Source organism: Apodemus sylvaticus, chromosome 21 (genome assembly GCF_947179515.1).
Source record: "Apodemus sylvaticus chromosome 21, mApoSyl1.1, whole genome shotgun sequence".
In the NCBI taxonomy this organism is placed as follows: domain Eukaryota; kingdom Metazoa; phylum Chordata; class Mammalia; order Rodentia; family Muridae; genus Apodemus; species Apodemus sylvaticus.
In genome coordinates this window covers 7,634,953-7,653,609 of record NC_067492.1, presented here as the reverse complement: position 1 = coordinate 7,653,609, position 18,657 = coordinate 7,634,953, and the positions used below count along the sequence as shown (strand labels likewise).

General features: G+C 55.5%; 1 protein-coding gene across 1 annotated transcript; it reads left to right on the top strand.

The window, feature by feature from the left end:
• Window positions 1–10,846: 10,846 nt before the first annotated feature.
• On the top strand, window positions 10,847–16,085 carry LOC127672015 (junctophilin-3-like). Its single transcript, XM_052167167.1, has 2 exons — window positions 10,847–11,699; window positions 15,710–16,085. Exons 1-2 carry the CDS (start codon window positions 10,860–10,862, stop codon window positions 15,788–15,790), a joined length of 921 nt encoding a protein of 306 aa, XP_052023127.1. The 5' UTR covers window positions 10,847–10,859; the 3' UTR covers window positions 15,791–16,085.
• Window positions 16,086–18,657: the final 2,572 nt, after the last annotated feature.

The window sequence follows — 18,657 nt, the reverse complement described above, 5'->3', positions numbered from 1 at the left end:
AGCATCTCCCCTGTGCCTGGCTCCTTAATTTCTCCAGAAAGACTTAAAACAACAAACCCAGCAAGCAGGGTGGCTGTTGTGAGGAGCTGAGGCTGGGCGTGTGTGACTGCTGTGGAGCTTCAAGAGAAGGTGGAGCTGGACTCTGGGGGGATAGCGCACCCCAGATTGTTCCCAGTACCTTTGAACTTGCTTGTTGAGCCAGACATGTCAGGGCAAATAGGCCAGAGCTCTGTGAGGCCTCTCCGAACACGCAGAACCTCACGATGGAGCAGAAGGCCCCACTCCAGGCTCCTTACCCACAGTGACCACTCTCTCTATCCAACTCCACAGACCAGGCCGTGAGTTCTAGAGAGGGAGGCTCTTCCCCAGCAGAGCAGCCAGTGAAAGGCTGTGCTCACCTTGGCCTGTCAGGGCTCCGCGTATGGAGACGCTGTGGCAGTCCACGGTCAAGGTGACCGTGTGCGTGTCTACATGGACAGCTATGCTGGGTGGGGGGCAAAGTGTGAATGTGCTGTGTGTGTGCATGCGTGAGTGTATACGTGTGCTGAGGTCAGGGTGGTTCTCTGGGTATACATACTGTGGAGGGCTGTGCTCAGGAGGGCTACGTGTTAGGAACTGCACTGTTTATTGCTGTGGTCAGGAGAGTTTTCTGTGTGAATGCATACGCAGGGGTAGTGGGCCAATCACTTGGGAACAGACACTGTAGCCACCTTACATTGGAGCTTTCTTTGCTGTGAGGAGTGGCCCTGGGCACCTTGGTGACCATGCTCTGAGCTGTGCACAAATACTTGGTGGCTGTAGCCGGGTGTGATTGGACGTTTTAGACAGGAAGACCATGTATAAGGCCTGAGAGGGCAACTTAGCAAGATCCTGTCTAAAAGATAAGTTCAAATGAGCCACCATGCCCTGTGACTGGCACAGAGCGTGGGGAAGAAGGACAGTGCTGTCAGCCCAGGACACCTGGGAACCTTGCAGCCTCTGTTGGGTGTGGTTGGGTCTAGATCAACCTCTGCTTGTGGTCCCTAGCAGGCAGGTCACAGGAGACACCCCTTCCAATTCCCATGCATGGATCTGTGTAGCAGACCATTCCCGAGGGACCGTGATTGTAGTGGCTGTGCCTCCTGGGCCCCATGCACAGTCTTGCAATATCCCAAGGCATATAGAGAGGAGTTCCACAGAAGTCTGTGGCACCAAACAGAGCCAGCCGGAGTCTCTTTGGTTGTGACATAAAACTGTGGCTCCATCGTTCCTGTGCACAATGCCTGGGGTCAGGGCTGCCCAGAATCTCTAATCTTGTCAAGGTAAAAGCCAAATGGTCACTGGCCTGTCCACAGGACTTGACAAACTCTGGTGTAGTCTCCAAGGGCTGGTCTGAGGGCCAAACACTCAAGCCTATGGTTCTGGTCCCCATAGGCACCTGGGTGCAGACAGGGCCTGCAGGGCCCCCTGCCTGGGCATGGTCCCTCCCCAGCAGCCTCCCTGGAGGAGGTCGGGTTGCCTTGACAACTGCAGCCTGGGGAGAGAAACCTGCTGTGAGGTTGGGTCCTTCCAGTAGAGTCTCCAGGAGGCTGGCTTCCCTGGAGGAGGAGTAAGAAGGGTCTGTTTGCTCTGCAACCCTGAACCACCAGAACGGCATGGCGCTCTACCGCCATCAATGGTTTCAGGTCGACCATGTGTTGGACACAGCTCCATCACACACTGTTTGCTTCCCAAGGCCTTCAATCACTGTGGACTTGGAACGTGACTGCTCCATCTTCCTAGAAAGAGGCGTCCAGATCAAGGTGTAGGTGCTCTGACTCCATGACAGCCGTGGGGCCCTAGTTCTGCTCTTGTCAAGATGGTGGCAGGCCCAGGGTCTTCATGGAGTTCTCTCTCGGTCTGTGTTCAAGTTTTCTCAATAGGCCAGCGTGCTGGATTATGTCCCATTCTGGTGACCGCCCCCCATCCCTAAATAAGGTCACAGCCACAAATACCTTCGGCAGGACCATTAATACATCTACTAGGGCCGTGACCCAATCTGTGTCACACACACTTGACCTTTGTAGTTTAAGACTGGTCTTAGAAGTGTAAAGAGAAGCCACATTTACAGTCCAGTAGAGAAGCCCGGGTGACACATCCTAGCACTAAGGTGTCTGCGGCAGGAGAATTAAGAATTCAAAGCCTGTCTGGGCTACAGAGTGATGCTGGAAAGGGAGGGAGAGAGGGGGAGAGGAAGGGAGAGAGGCGGAGGGGAGGGAGAGAGGGGAAAGGGGGAGGGAGAGAGGAGGAGAGGAAGGGAGAGAGGGGGAGGGGAGGGAGAGAGGGGGAGAGGGGGAAGGAGGAGAGAGATGGGAAGGGGGAAAGGGGGAGGGAGACAGGGAGAGAGGGGAGGGGGAGAGAAAGAGGGGAAAGGAGAGGGGTGAGAGAGATGGGGGAGAGGGGGGAAAGGACGAAGGAAAGGGAGGGAGGAAAGAGGGGGAGGGGAGGGAGAGAGAGAATATGAATCATGAGAGAGCCGTCAGGCTCAGCTGCCTTCATCTTCATGAGGGACGGAGTCCGCCCCAGTGTGGCCGCCTGCGTCCCGGTGTCTGTCTATGCCCACCGCGGTGTCTGTCTATGCCCTCCACGGTGTCTGTCTATGCCCACCACGGTGTCTGTCTATGCCCACCGAGGTGTCTGTCTATGCCCACCACGGTGTCTGTCTATGCCCACCTCGGTGTCTGTCTATGCCCTCCGCGGTGTCTGTCTATGCCCACCTCGGTGTCTGTCTATACCCACCGCAGTGTCTGTCTATGCCCACCGCAGTGTCTGTCTATGCCCACCACGGTGTCTGTCTATGCCCACCGCGGTGTCTGTCTATGCCCTCCGCGGTGTCTGTCTATGCCCACCTCGGTGTCTGTCTATGCCCACCTCGGTGTCTGTCTATACCCACCGCGGTGTCTGTCTATGCCCACCACGGTGTCTGTCTATACCCACCGCGGTGTCTGTCTATGCCCACCACGGTGTCTGTCTATGCCCACCACTGCTCTTGCTCCTCCTCAGACCAGCACTGGTTCCGAGCAGCTGCTGTCCAGGGCAGTAAGGCATGTTGGTTGAGCACAAAGGCACCTTATCTCAGCTCTGGGGGGTCAAAGGCCTTGGGTGGGGGTAAGACCTGCCAGTTTTCATTAGAGGGGAATAGGCCAGGCCAGCAGCAGACATGCACAACTTGTGATGGAAGCAAGACGGCCCAAAGCCCTGAAAGGCACAAACCTATCCTGATGAGACAGGCCCTCCCTGAGGTTCAGGGATGTCTGGGGGCCATATCTGGAGGAACCCCAATATCTGTTGCCAGTACTGACCAGAGGGCATATTCAAGCTCCTGAGATTAGTGGTACAGCTGTGGCAGAGGAAGAGTTAGAAGCATACACACAGTTGGCACCACTGTATACCATCCTGTGAGATCCCCGAGGGGCAAAGCCGTGATGCCTAGGACCCTTTGCCCCACCCCCTCTGCCAGCCCAGCCCAGAACAAGAGACAGGGCAAGACACGCGCCACAGAAGGTTGAGTTCCTATGGTCCAGGGGAAGAGGCAATTCCCACAGACACAGAAACGCAGAAGGGCCAACATAAGGGAAAGGTAGAAGGTTCTGGAACTCAGTTCCTTCTTTCAGATGCTCACTGACTCCTGATTCTTGGTGGCCAGGAGGCCTGAGCAGTCCTGTCTCTTTGGTGGGCCCTTCCGCTATGATTCTCTGCCACTGGCCCTAGGCAGGAAGCAGGAACAAGAGTCCTCTGCATGAAGGCAGGGTTGTGTACACCTGTCAGCCTAGCAGTAAGGCTGAGGTAGACGGACTATGCATGTGAGACCTGCCTGGGCTACGGAGAGAGATCCTGTCTCCTCCTGCCTTCCCACTAAAATAAAATTCCCTCTGTGGTCCCTGAAGGGCCTGGGCCTCCCAGGGTCTGGCTCCAGGGTCCAAGTATCTGTAGTGAGGAGACCAGAGGCAGAAGGCAAGAAGATGGGAAATTGCCAGGGAGACTCAGGAAGTCTGGAAGATGCCTGGAGCCTTGCTGGGAAAGCTGGTGAAGGGGAGGAGGGCGGAGTTGGGAGAGAGGGAGAGTCTCCTCACAGGTTCGAGACTCCCCTGAACTCCGAGAGTCTCCTAGCTGCCTGTTTACAGGAGAGTGATCTGTGTTCTGAGAGGGGACAGAGAAGCAGGATGCAGAGCATCGCCCCGTGCCTCCTGAACAGAGTGCCACACATGGTCAGCAGCTTAAATGATACATGTCACTCACAGTCTGCAGCACTCAGAGCGGATTTCCTGGGAGATGAGCGAGGAGGTGGACCGCCCCTCCCAGAAGGCTCCAGGAAGGGTCTTTACCCTGGCTTCCCCACCCCTAGACACAGCGTCTCACAAGTAGGAGAAACACAGGTGTCCAGTGACCGGAGGACCGGACGCTGATCCACCTGGCTGTTCAGTGGTAACTTGGGTTTTGGCACACCCCTGGGGATGTTGACTCCACCCCAGATGATGCCACACTCTGTCAGCTGTGCCCCTGGCCTCGGGCAGTGGTTTCTGTCGGTAGGTCACTTAGTCTGGTGTTAGCGGCACAGCTCTCTTTGGCAACTGTATGTGTAGTTGTTTCATGACTTTCACCAGCAGTCGTCTGACTGGTCGCATGCCTGACAGGGATGCTGAGCACCACCCAGCACATGCACAGAGATCCCTTTAGGGAAGGATTGGAGGCCTTATTGAGTCATGTGCTGTGGGATCAAAGTCATAGAGTGTAACCCAGTGATCCTCCTGCCTCAGCTTCCTGCATATTTGTGTGAGGAGATCATAGGTGTTTACCGCCTTGCATAGCCCTGCCATGGTTAGGCCCAAGGACAGCATCACCCACTGGCTGCCCCGCAGTCCCTAGTCTCTCCCTGAATGGTTACCCCTGGACTTCCTGCAGTTAGCTCCTCCCTCCATCTGGAAGATGACTGGGCCAACCTGACTCCTGGTCTACCTTGGTTTCTTCTCTCCAGGATGAGTCCCTGAGTCCTGGATCAAGACTACCTGACCCTCAGTTGCTCTAGGCTTTAAGTTGTCACCTCCTGTCTGGGTGCCTGAGCCTCTGGTGGGGACCAGGGGTACAACTATGCCTATATACAGGGTACTCATGCAGGAGAAACTGTGGGTACAACCGCGCAGAGAATCCAGCATTAATGGCAGGTGTGGGAGAGCCTCTGACAGGCTACCATGACACTGCAGCCAGACCTCAGAGGCATGAGAGCCCCCTCTGGAGGCTGCTGTTCCTTAGAGGACTCGTTCAGGTCCTGCAAATCTTGTTTTAAATGAACCTTTGCCACGTGTTGGAGCCTTTACTAACCACTGCTGGTATTGGTTAATTTTATTTTAGGATTGGCACAGTATACTTTTATATATGTGTGGTATATATATGTAAATATACACACAACGTGGGTGAGTTAATGGTATCTTTCTAAGTGAGGGTGTGGAAACTAATCACAGCCCCTAAGGGATGTTGGGAAATTGTGAGTTGTCTCTGGAACAGCGCTGTGAGGTCCAAGGGTGAGCGGAGCTGTGAGCGCCCATTCAGACAGCGCCCAGGTCAGGACAGAACCTGACCAACAGCTGCTTGAGAAGCTTCATCTGTGCAGAGTAAGCTCAGCACCTCAGCTTTCTGTCTGTGGGATTTGGGGGTACACGCTCTCCCCTGCTTCCCTGGACACTTCAGCTCAGCAACTGCTCTCCATCGGGACTGCTCTGCTCTGGGACAATTGCAGCCCCTCCATTGGAGCCGAGGGACCTTGCAGAGAACTTGGTAGAGTTTCCAAAGTTGTACAGATCTGCAGGAAGGTCATTTTCAGAGTTCCACAAGCTATGCTGGGTCCATAGGACAGGATGGAAGGACCCTAGCTAGGGGATCCAGGTTTCTCTGAGGTCCCCAGGCAGTTTCTGCAGAAGAGGCCTGCAGCCTACAGCCATGAGTCTTCAGCTGATCCATTATCAGTAATTAATTATGCATTGGCTAGTGCCGGGTTAGTGTAATGTTGTAATGACAAATACCAGATACCCAAGGAATATTCTAGAAGGTGTGATTCCATGGGACATGAGGTCATGGCTCTGTTGAGAAGCAATTCTTCCCGCTTCCAGGAACTAATGTGCTTCGGATTTTACTAGCCCTGCATTTTTAGCATGTTGGGTTTTATTGACTCCTTGGGCTGGCTCCCCGGTGTATGGCAGAGAACAGGAGGTCATAGCCTGAAGAACCACGTTAGAGGAGAAGCTGGGGGCTGGACTGGGGGTCCTGCTTCCCTTCCAGGACATTTATTTGTGGCTTGGGCATCTTCCCCTGCATCTAGGTAGCATATTTTCTTCTAATACAATCATTTGGAAAATGAAGCACAAAGCTGCAAACATTGTGAGGGGCCCAGGAGTTAGCTCAGAGACCCCTCGTCACAGGTGCCATGGGACAGGAGAGCCAGGCTGCTGGGTCAAGACTGTGCCCTGAGAGCTTGCTCCGCCACGTAGCTGTCGGGGAGCCCATCTCTGGGAGAGGATAGGATTATCAGGGTGGAGCCCTCAAGAAGCCATTAGTGCTCTTCAGGCAGAAGCGTGAGAGGTGACTTCTCTGCCTTCACAGATGCGGTCTGAGGATGCCATCCGTAACCAGGGAGTGGGGCTTTGCCAGATGGCACTCTAACTTTGGATCCAGGCTCGGGACGGGGAGAAAGGCATCCCTGATTGAAAGCCCCTCCCCCATTGCTTGCTCTGAATTTCCCAGATCACAGGCCAGAAGAAGGATCCCGCCTTTATCTCAGGGCCTGGGGCCTGCTGCTTATAGAGTTAGGGACGTGGTGTTCATGTGTGGCGTGGTCCAGGCCTGGAGCCAGCATGCCAGGGAGAAAAGGGAGCAGATGAGGAATACTCTACTCATCCCTGGAACTCTGAGACCCAGCACAGGCAGGGCTGGAGGCGTATATGCCTGGCCCATCCAGCCCATGGTGTCCTGTGTCCTCTTTGCAGGAACAGGAACCTCCCCATCGCCGGGACTGGAAGGAGCTTGTGAGACGGCTCATGCATGTAGCATGCATGGGTCAGCTGGTGACCCGTCACTGCTTCCAGCCTAGGACGGGATTGCCCAGCTCTGAGCTTCCCACAGTGTGGTGTGTTGTCCTGGGGTTGCCTCATAGTGCACACTGGCCTTCCAGTGGACCCGAATTCCATTCCCAGCACCTAAACTCACAGCCACCTTCAGCTGTGTCCCATTCTGTCAGGGGCACTCACCACCAGCAGCATATACTCACACAGACACACAAGTAAAAACACACAATCTCAAAGAACAACCGGGCCTGTAGAGGTGTCTCAGTGACTTGAGCACCTGCTGTCCTTTGTAGAGAAGCCAGCTTCTGTTCCAGTACCCACACGATTGCTCACAAGTGCCTGCAACTCCAGTCCTAGGGGACCCGACGGCCTTCTTCTGACCACTGTTGGTGGCACGTACATGGATACGCACGCAGGCAAAGCACCTGTTTTACTTAAAAAGCAAAAAGGAAGTGCACACTTCCTCCACAGGCTGCTACGCTAAGGCTGGCTGGCTGATGCCAGGAATATTTGTTGAGTGGCTAATTGAATGAACAGGATCGAGGGTAGACACCCAGGTACTCACGACGAAGGGTCCCTTCTGGGCCTTTCCTCAGTGCTCACCCACTGCCTCCTGTCTCCCCAGGACCTCCCACTCACGGGCCAAGGCTGAGGCAGCGCTTACTGCGGCCCAGAAAGCCCAGGAGGAAGCGAGGATTGCCAGGATCACTGCCAAAGAGTTCTCTCCCTCCTTCCAGCACAGGGAAAACGGTGAGTCCTGCCTGGGATGGTGGCCCTGATGCCCCCCGGGGAGGATTGTCACCCCAAGTTAGTGCCTTAACAGTGACCTCCCTTGCAACACGTGTGGGTGTGCATGGACTTTGGCTGCTGACTCTGCGCTGTCCGCGTGCACTCTGGACACTGCCTCTCTTCTGCTCCCTAGGTTGCTCTATAGCCATCTGCAGGGATGGCGTTGATCCCTCTGTAGCAAGGGTGACCGCAGAACCCAATCTAGTCTCACCTGGTAACGGATAACTTCTGTTGCTTGGGTTTTTTGTTTGTTTGTTTGGTTGGTTTTTTGTTTTGTTTTTGTTTTTTTTGTTTTGTTTTGGTTTGGGTTTTGGGATTTGGTTTTTTTCAAATCAGGGTTTCTCTGTGTAGCCCTGGCTGACCTGGAACTCACTCTGTAGACCAGGCTGGCCTCGAACTCAGAAATCCACCTGCCTCTGCCTCCCAGAGTGCTGGGATTACAGGCGTGCACCACCAGCGGGGTTTTTTTTTTTTTAAAGATTTATTTATTTATTTGTAAGTACACTGTAACTGTCTTCAGACACCCCAGAAAAGGGCACCAAATCCCATGACAGATGGTTGTGAGCCACTATGTGGTTGCTGGGATTTGAGCTCAGGACCTTCAGAAGAGCAGTCAGTGCTCTTAACCATTGAGCCATCTCTCCAGCCCCTGTTGCTTGTTTCTAATACAAGATCTTATTCTGTAGCCCAGGCTGGCCCATGGTAATTCCTCTGCCTCAGCCTCCCCTGCGTTGAGTTTGATTTAGTCTTAATATGCACGCGGTGAAGTGCAGGCAGCCACGTGTGGGGAGTGGCTGCCGTGTTGGAGAATGAGCGGAAGCCTGCGCTGTGTCCTGGGGAGGTCACCGTCCTCTCGGAGATATGTGAACCGAGGCCCAGAGCCTCCAGTGTGGGACAGTCGACTGAGGTGGGGGTTGTGCTGTGCTCATTCAGCCTCACAATGCATCCTGGGAAGCATCTTGGAGACAGAGTCACAGCCCCCGTCTGCCCCCAGCTAGCGTATACATGAGGGAGAATCCAAAGTTAAACAAGGCTATGGGGCTAGGGTGTGCCCTGCCCAATCTGTGTTTTCACACAAATGAGGACGGGGCCTCTGGGCCTGGGCTGAGGAGTCAACCTCACAAGCTGGGGGTGCCCAGTCAGAAGGTCAGATCAGAGCCTTGCTGTCTGCTCCTTCTAGGGCTCCCCCCACAGGACCCAATCTGGTAGCCACTGAGCCCTGGCCACCAGCACATCTTTCTCAGATGTTTCTGGTTTAGAGGGGCAGGTGGCTATCAACTCTGCACACAGCTCAGAGAGAGAGAGAGAGACAGAGACAGACAGAGACAGAGAGAGAAAGAGAGGGAGGGAGACAGAGACAGAGAGAGAAAGGGAGGGAGGGAGACACAGAAAGACATATGGAGACAGAGAGACAGAGACAGAGAGAGAAAGGGAGGGAGGGAGAGAGAGAGACAGAGCGAGCGAGGGAGGGAGCACGCACCCTGGTCTCTAGTGAAGGGCCTAGCTTCTAGTCAGACTGAGGTCTCTTGTTCAAGTCGGTGGTGGCAGACAATCTGCCCCACATTCAGACTGCTAAGCATGCAACTGACCCCAAGTCAGGTGAACCCCGTGTAGAATATGTGGGTCGACAAAGGTAATGATTCCCCACAGGTCCCCAGGCTCCAGCCTGCTGCTGGTCCCTTCCTGGGGTCCTCCTCCACTGTCCCTAGCTTTGGTTGGAGGGGTCTCAATATTCTCTGAGGCACTTCTGTGTGGAATGCTGACCATATATCCGCCAGGCATTCTGATGATCCTGGGCAGGACCCACAGGAACCAGCCCTGCCCACAGCTGGGCTTCGGACCTTTGGCTACCAGCTGTGCGTCCTTATGCCCCGTGGAGGTGGGCCTCGGAGCAGCGAGCTGGCCCTGGATAGTGTTTCTGCTGGGGAGACCTCAGCTAATGTCTGTTCTCCGTTCAGAGACGCCTCCTTGAGAAAGTCCGAGACTCATCTTCTCACAGTAGCTCAGCTGCCCCCTTACTGGGGTGGGACCAGGCCATGGGACTTGGCTGTGCAGAACCCCTCCCTGGCTGTCGCTCTGGGGAGTCTCTGGCCATGACTGCTGCCTGGGAGGCCGCCATGGCCTCTTCTCTCCAGTACTGTTACTTCCAGCCGCCCTGACGTCCCTCCTGGGATTCACCTCCCCCCGCCCCCATGTCAGGCCATTTCCTAGAATACATTAGCAGCCGGTGGGACCTTACTGGAAGAGGACTAGGGGCTAAGTGTCCCACTCCCTGGTCCTCAAGGCCAGCAGCTGCAGTGTTCTCTTACAAAGAGAACTGACATTTAACCCGGATCCCGGATCCCAAGCTCAGGCTGTCCCTGGCTGGTTCTTTTACCGAAGTGTTGGTCAGCTGGGGCAGAAGGCCCTCCTTTGGGCTGGCTGCTTGGGGAAGACCCTGGCAGCCAGTCCCTCCGAGACTGCCTGAAGCCACAGGTCTGGAAGGAGTGGGTACAGGAGGAGTCAGAGCAGTGCTGAGAGACAGCTCAGGAGCTGATTCCCTATCCTTAAAGCCAGCGCAGCCATTGACCTGGATGCAGGGCAGGAAAAAAGGCACTGAGATGAATTTGCCCCGGGTGCCTTCTTGGTCTTCATGATGGTCTTCCAGGGACAGCGTGGGCTTTGCAGCTAATTTTAGCTGATAATGACATCCTTGGGGCTGGCGGGCGGGCGGGCGGGCGGGCACACGCCTCCCTGTAAGGTGCAGAGCACTCTCACCCGTGTGAAGAAAGGCCACGGGGCACATGGCAGGCTGACGCCCTGACTTCCCAGGTCCCCCTTTTCCAGTTAAGAGACTCTGGTGACAGAAAGTGCCTTGCTTTAAGTTCCTGCTAGCTATCTTTGCTGAATGACCCAACCCACGCTGGGCAGAAGTCCTTTCTGCAGTGGGCTCCGTGTAACTCCCGTGCGCTTTTATCTCCCGCCCAAGGGCTTGAGTACCAGAGGCCAAAGCACCAGATGTCCTGCGATGACATCGAGGTGCTCTCCACCGGGACGCCCCTGCAGCAGGAGAGCCCCGAGCTGTACCGAAAGGGCACGACCCCTTCCGATCTGACCCCCGACGACAGTCCCCTGCAGAGCTTCCCCGCCAGCCCCACATCGACCCCTCCGCCAGCTCCTGCCTCCAGGACCAAGATGGCCCACTTCTCCAGGCAGGTCTCCGTGGATGAGGAGCGAAGCGGGGACATCCAGATGCTCCTGGAGGGCCGCGGAGGGGACTATGTCCGCAACAGCTGGGGCGAGGAGAAGGCTGGGGCCTCTAGGGGTGTCCGCAGCGGTGCCCTACGCAGCGGCCAGCCCACTGAGGACTTCCGCACCCGGGGCTCAGGCCACAAGCAGCCTGGGAACCCCAAGCCCCGGGAGCGGCGGACGGAGTCCCCAACCACGGTCTCGTGGACTTCTCACCACCGGGCAGGCAATCCCTGTTCTGGGGGCCCCAAGCTGCTAGAGCCAGACGAGGAGCGGCTAAGCAACTACAAGCTAGAGATGAAGCCCTTACTAAGGATGGACGCCTGTCCACAGGACACCCACCCACAGAGACGGCGTCACAGTCGGGGTGCTGGGGGAGACCGGGCCTTCGGGCTACAGAGACTGAGGTCCAAGTCCCAGAACAAGGAGAACCTCAGGCCAGCCTGCTCTGCAGAACCCACGGTGCAGAAACTGGAGAGCCTGCGGCTGGGGGACCGGCCCGAGCCCCGCCTGCTGCGTTGGGACCTGACCTTCTCCCCACCCCAGAAGTCCCTGCCTGTTGCACTCGAGTCTGATGAGGAGACTGGGGACGAGCTCAAATCCAGCACAGTAAGTGGTGCACACCCCTTGCCAGGCAGGGGCAGTGGGTCCCAGGGCCACCTTGTGTTTACTCTGCTTTCTGTGGATTTGTCAGGGATTGGGGTGTGGGTGTCTACAGGAAGCGGATAGTGTGCCAAAGGGGTCACGCTTGCCTGAGATCAATGCCTGAGAAAACTCCTCCTGGGCTCACTTTAGCAGCCATGTGTATGGGTGCCACGGAAGCTCCTGGGGTGGGGGGTAGGGGCAGGCTGACTGGTGCAGACCTGTTGCTGTCTGTGGCTTGTTCTGGATTTGGGCTGGATCAGGGCCTTGCTCCTCTGTCCAGTCAGCCTCTCTCCTGGGCACCGTTCATTTTTGCCAGAAGCTAAAACAGGTAAGGGTTTAGCACCCAGGAAGTTGATGCTCTACACATGGGACAATGTGGGCTGGAGACCTACAAGCCTCCCCTGAGGCCAGGCCCCGAGGCCTCCCTTGTTGTGAAGCTGCCATTACCCAAGCCGTGGGAAGTTGTTAAGGAATCCACAGCATTGAGTTTCCTGGGCGGTTTGGCCTTTGGAGGCTTATCGTATCCTATAGGGTGTAAGTAAGACTCCCTCATGAGTTCCCTTGCCGGTGACCCCAGGATCAATTCTGCCTGGCCAGGCACCGCCCCTCCCTCCCCAAGTCCTGGGATGGGCCTTCTGAAGGAAACAGCAGTCTTCCTTGGACCAGCCAGGGCTGGGACACTGAGACCTCTAAGCCCACAGCTGGCTCCATTACAGAAGGCAGCTGAAGGGACGCTGGCTACACAGGAGCCTTGTAGCCTGTGTACCAGCCGTCTCAGCAGACAGGCCCCCATTCACCTGCCCTGACACACAAGACCACGCTGTGATGCCTGAGCTTTATGTGACCTGGATTTCTGAGCATCTAGCTGAGTGTCTGGAGATTGCAAGGCGCTCCACTCCTTACAGGAGTGCTCTGTGGCATGTGACTTGTGCGGGTCACTTCAGGGTTCTTACTGCTGCTGGGATCAGTGTCCATCTCAAGGGGCCTTGGGGTGATGTGGTTTCCTTTCACGCCTCCAGGAGTCACTTGCCCAAGGTGAGAAGCTTCGGGTGGCCCGAGATTCTCCTTGGAAACACTGATGGTCCTCGCTGCTGTGATTCTAAAATGTCTCCTCCACTCTGATTACTGCTGGGACCATGGCACTAGCTCGGGCCTCACCCTGCTGAGCCTACTGTGCCTGCTGTGCAGTTGTGGGCATGTGGCGTGTGTGGCTATTTCAGGAGTAGCATAGCAGTGGGCAGAGGTGGGAGGCTCAGGAGTAGTTCTTTATTTAGCTCTCTTAACCATGTTGGCTTTTTGGGGTGCTTTAATATGAGGCTTCTGGCTGGGACTGTTCTCTCAGTGGTAGAGTGCATTGGCCCAGTGTACATATAGCCTTAGGTTCAGTCCCAGCACCACTGGAAAGGAACAGCAAAGTTCTAACCACACTCATAACTCTAGCACTCCCAGAGCTTACTACAGGAAGAGCTATTATGTAGCCCAGTCATTCTATCTTTGGAGAGAGCACAGTGTGTAAATTGTTTACTGAGGACATGAGTTTGATCCCTGGAACCAGGTGACTTTAGTGCACACCTTTAATCCCAACACTTGAAAGGCAGAGGCAGGCTTTCTCAGGTGAAATCTCTGAGTTTAAGGCCAGCCTGGTCTACAGAGTGAGTTCCAGGATGGCCAGAGCTACACAGAGAAACCCTGTCATGAAAAACCACCAACCAACCAGCCCATCAGCAGTAGGGACACAGAGATAGGCAAATTCTCTGAGGCCAGTGAGGCTAGCCTGCTTGGTGAGCTCCAGGCCAGTGAAGGTGTTCTGTGTCCAAATAAAACGAGGGGAGGGGCTCCGGAGGAGCCTGGGGTTGTCCTGACTTCTGCATGCACATGCAAGCGACTTCTGCATGCATATGCAAGCGTGCACATGGACACACAGGAATGTCTGCAAAATGCATACACGCACAATTAAACAAACACCCAAAGCTCCCTAGGTGGATGTACAAGCATGGTGCTGGCCTCAAGTATGGGCTGAGAAAGCCAGGGGCTTACAGCGCAGGTCTGTGCCCTACAGCTTCCAGCTAGGTTGATCTGGGATTCTCTGTCACTACCCCAGGTCACCTACACTTCAAGAAGGGAACCCAGAGAAGGGACCGACCACCCAGTGGTCCCAACTTCCTGAGAAAGCAGGCAGGTTTTCTGTAGGTGCCATACTGTCCTATGGGCCTGAGCAGCAGTTAGGCAAGGCACAGCTGTAGAGCCCAGCCTTCATGGCAAATGGGAGGTGACCATGAGTGGCCTCTGGGAGGCTGACTGCCAGCCATCTCAAGGTCTCCCTGTGTCCTGGTCACGGAAGGTGGTGCCTGGCTGGTGACATCACCACTTCCTCCCAGTTGTATGGACATGGTGGATGGAAAGACCCAGGGCTCTGGCACATAAGGGTCCTGGTCAGGCTGAACTTTTGCATCCTCTCTAAACCTCAGGAGCCCCACCTCTCTGATGTGATGGGCAGAACACGAGTCCCCGGCTCTAGACTTATCGTGCCTGTAGCAATTGCAGATGACTCCTGGTGGTAGTCCCCTTGGTGGAGGCCAGATTCCCAAAGCTCTCCTGCTACATGCCAGAGCTCCTCCGCCCTGACATACCTATGGGCCTGGGGCTGGACAGAACAGCTCGGAACGGCAGGAAGCTGTGGCCTTGAGCCCAGGGCTGGCACCAGCGGGCAGGACCCAATCCTTGGCCAACTCTGCTCTTAAGAGTCTTTCCTCTTCCTTGCAAGACTGGCTCCGCCCAGATGTCACGGGCATCTCAAAGGAGCTCAGAAGTGACATCAAGGCCTGAAGGCTGGCCTCCTTGTTCATGCCAGGGAGAGCCTGGGTCTCCATCCACTCTTCAGCAAAGTGGTAACAAGTAGGGCTGCTTGGGTTCTGGGCCCGGGTAGGACTGGCTGCTTGGTTCTCCCATGGCTAGTTCCAAGGGGATTTAAAAAAGCCTTTGCTTTGGCTGTAGAGGTGGATCAGTAGGAAAGGACTTGCCGAATGCAAAGCATCACTAGGTAAACTGTGGACATGACGAAGCCCTCTGCTTGGTCTGGTGGATTGAGTTTGAGGACACTCCGGTAGGTTCAGCAAGAAACAAGGGGGGAAGCTCCCTGAGCCTATGGTCTGGCCGAACAAACTTCTTGCTCTATTAAAAGCCAGTGTCTCGGGGCTGGGGAGATGCTCAGCAACTGAGAGCACTGCTGCTCTTCCAGAGGACCTGGGTTCAAGTCCCAGCACCCACATGGCAGCTCAACTGCTTATCCAGGTCCAGGAAATCTGACATCCTCACAGACACACATGCAGAAAAACCACCCAATGCACAGAAAACAAATACTAAAAAAAATAAAACAGGCCAATGTCTGCAGCAGACAAGGAGCAGGCCTTGTGTAGGGGCTGTGAATGAAAAGTGCATGTGTGTGGCTAGCCTGGGCGCCGGGGGTCAGGAGCCCCCTGTGCTCTGCACATATGTGGCCTGGCTGCGGCTTCTGTAGTGACAGCTCCTGTGCTCCTCTCTGGACTGCTGCCAAGGGCACACGTATAGCCTCCCTCCATCGCGATGGGACTGTGAGGCGTCCTCTGCTCCCTGAGCTGCAACAAGGCAAGATACAGGAGCAGGCAGCTGAGGAGGGGGTGACATGAGCCCCTCAAGGCCAGTGGCTGTAATGGGGGTGACACTGAGCCGCGTGGAAAGCTAAGGTCTGCAGTGAGTGTTGGGAGAAGCTAAGTACTGGGTGTCTAAGAACTGGACCAAGGGGGCCCTGTGGGGCGCACTGGAGACTCCCAGTGGCCCAGGTTAGAGCTTCTCACCAGGCTGCGAGAGACTAGTGTAGAGCCCTGCGGTACAGCAGTGAGCGCTCCTGCACAAGGAAAGCCTCTCCATGAGGCTGTGTGTGAACAGAGGCCCCGCCTGCCCACACTGGCCTCACGCTCGCCTGTCCTCTGTTCCAGGGCTCAGCTCCCATCTTGGTCGTCATGGTGATCCTGCTCAACATTGGAGTCGCCATTTTGTTTATTAACTTTTTCATCTGACACGATTGTTGTGACCACGGAAGCGATGATGTACAAAAGGGACGTTAAAAGCAAAACACGAAGGGGAATCCTGACTCGGACAGCCCCACGACTCCTGGCCTTCCACAGAAGAACATGATTGGGTATCAATCACAGTTTGCCTTTTTTTCTGGGTAATGTTTTTTTGAATTTTAGCCAAAATTCTTTGCTTGTATAACATGATGCTGCGTGGCATGGTAGGAGGAGGCCGGCATGCCACCCCTCCAGCTTGGTATGAACGGGTTCTGGCAAGCCAGCAGCCAAAAGATTGGGACCTTCATGCTTCTTGCCAAGTGTGGAAGGTGGCGCCTTGACCAGGGTGCCCGGCAAGCCGGGAGAGGGGGAGGGCAGCCAGGGAGTCCAGCTGTGCAAGGCGAGTAGCTGGGCGTGTGGGCCCAGGCCCTGGACAGGATGTCCTGGCCTGTCTCCATGGAGTCTGTGTGCATACCTGTGGAGGGAGAGGGAAGCCCCTGCTCTTCTTCCAGAACAGACCATGATCCCTCTTCTCGGCACTGCCCCAAGGCTCTCCGAAGGAGGCCGCCTCCCCACACTGAGTCTTAAGGCAAAGTCTGTTCCCTGCTGTCCTCCGCTCACTCATTGTTGGCCCTGTCCAGCCATCCTCCCTCCAGACCCAGGGAGGCCATGCTGCAGATGTCCAGGGCTGACCCCGCTCTGGCCAGGCACATCTGAGCCCTGATGCCAAGGGGGCTATGGCCCACACGCCCCGGACAGCCTGACAGCACGCCTGGGCTGAGCATGTGGCGTTTTCACCTAGTATGCAGGATGTATATTCAGGCTTCCGTGTCCCTGGCAGTGACGCCCCATGGAGGACGTCACCTCTCACTGACCTCCACGGGGTCTCACATCTTTGCACTGTGCCTGCCTCAACTTCCCCTAACAGATATGCATATTCCCTCCAGATGTCTCAGAGCTACTCCAGAGAGTCTGGTCCCGGGACTGGAATGTGGTTGAAGCCAGTGGCTTGAATGTCCTGGAGACTGTTGCACACCCAGCACTCCCGGATGTACAATGTAACTTGTTTCAGTCAAACAACAGGTTCCTCATGTCTCTGCCTTCTCTACCAGGGTTGTTCCCTCATCCAAACAAATGAACAAGGGATGCCAGCTCGCCTGGCCCCGTGGCTCCGTCAGTCTCCTTGGGTGCAGCCCGTCTGTCTTATGGACTCCGCCTTGCTTTGCTCGTGTTCTCTGCTACCTTTCGAGCAGATCTCTTTACTACAGTGCACTGGATTGCTATATTTTTAACCAGAAATAAACTACAGATTAGAGCATGTTCCAGCGACACTCAGCTTTGTTGTTTCCGTTATCCACGCTGTTCCCCGGCCACTGCCTGTCCCCCCTCCAGGCTGGTTTGGATTGGGGTTGAAGGGGGAGAGGTTCAGCAGGTGACCCAGTGCATTTCTGGTTTCTAAGGGGTTCCATCTTTTTGTACAGAGTACTTTTCCGTTCACCTTTTTTAATATCAAGTGGTTGCTGCAGATCTGGCAAGAACCAAATAAAGATTCCTGCTCTTTGCAGCCACGAGAGCCGCCCATGCTGGGCTATGTGAATCGTCTTTGTCTGCAGACACAAGGGAGGGGCTCACTGTGCATCCCAGAAGCCCCTCACCCATCAGGGTGCCTACTCCCATCACTTGACACATGCACAAAGCACAGCCCAAATGTGCTGACGGGGCTCTGGCAGGGGACGGTGCCCACCCACTTCACTTGCTACAAGTGATGTTACCACAGACCAGAGTCTGCAGCCTGTAGTGTGCAGCAGAGGGGGCTCAAGGCAGAAGTGGAGGAGACAGAACACACTGGATCCTGTGGGATCCTGTGGGATCCTGGCTGGCAGGGAAGGGCACACCTTGCTGCAGCCTGTAGTCACTCTTCTCCCACTGCCTGCCTCCTCTCTGAAGGTGTAGTCGATGCAGCATGCTGAGAGGATGAGGATGGTAGCTGATGGGGACAGAACAGCATCACTCCGGCTCTCAGCACACCATGGGCAATGAGTTTTAACTGAGACCCAGCCCAGGCTCAGAACACACACTTTTTTCCAGAGTGAGAAATCCTTCCTGGACACGTGGCTGCAGAGCTGTTGAGCACTGGGTCCTGCACATTGTAGACTCATTTTGCACATATGGAGTACATGGATAAGTCCAGGCACCACAATACCAAGGTCAAGGAGTCCCAAAGTCACACAGCAGGCAGCAGCACAGAGCACAGGCTAACTGGTCATGATGGTGGTGATGGTCAGAAAGCCCACAGCTACTAAAATGCGAGAGCCATGCACAGGACCTAAGACAGCACACAGCAGACTGCATTCCATGACAGTCTCTGCTTTGAACTGACCTATTGACAAACACCTGACAAAAGGCTCCTCCATGCCCACACTAATCCCAGGAACCATGGCCCGGGGTCACCTGTGGCGAGGTTGGTGCCCAGGGCCAGCAGAAAACAGCCACGTATCCTACTTCCAGCGTGTTCTTGCTCACTGGACAAACAGGTCCGGTTTAGACAGACCATACACAGGGCCATCCTCAGGGGGACTGAAGACACTGCTGGGAGCCCAGAGTGCTCAGAGGCCCAGTGATGAGCAGGAGACAAGAGGTTGTGGGGTGTTGTCCTTCCTAGTTGTCTGTGGTGGCTGGGCCATTCTTCTAGGCACTAACCCCTACACAGATGTGACACATCCCCATCACACATCTGCACAGCCCTGCTCCAAAGGCCCCGTGGCTGCTCATGCCATCCCCTCTGTGACGTTCCTAGAGGGTGCGGGATGTTCCATTCTCTTGCAGTTTCGGCTCGGTCTTCCTGCCTCTCCCTGCTCGTGTCTTCCTCTCTGGCA

Bases quoted from the DNA above. Each gene is read 5' to 3' on its own strand.
- LOC127672015 (XM_052167167.1), top strand. From the start codon at position 10,860: ATGTCCTGCGATGACATCGAGGTGCTCTCCACCGGGACGCCCCTGCAG. The intron at 11,700-15,709 runs GTAAGTGGTGCA...CCTCTGTTCCAG, and splicing joins ACGAGCTCAAATCCAGCACA to GGCTCAGCTCCCATCTTGGT.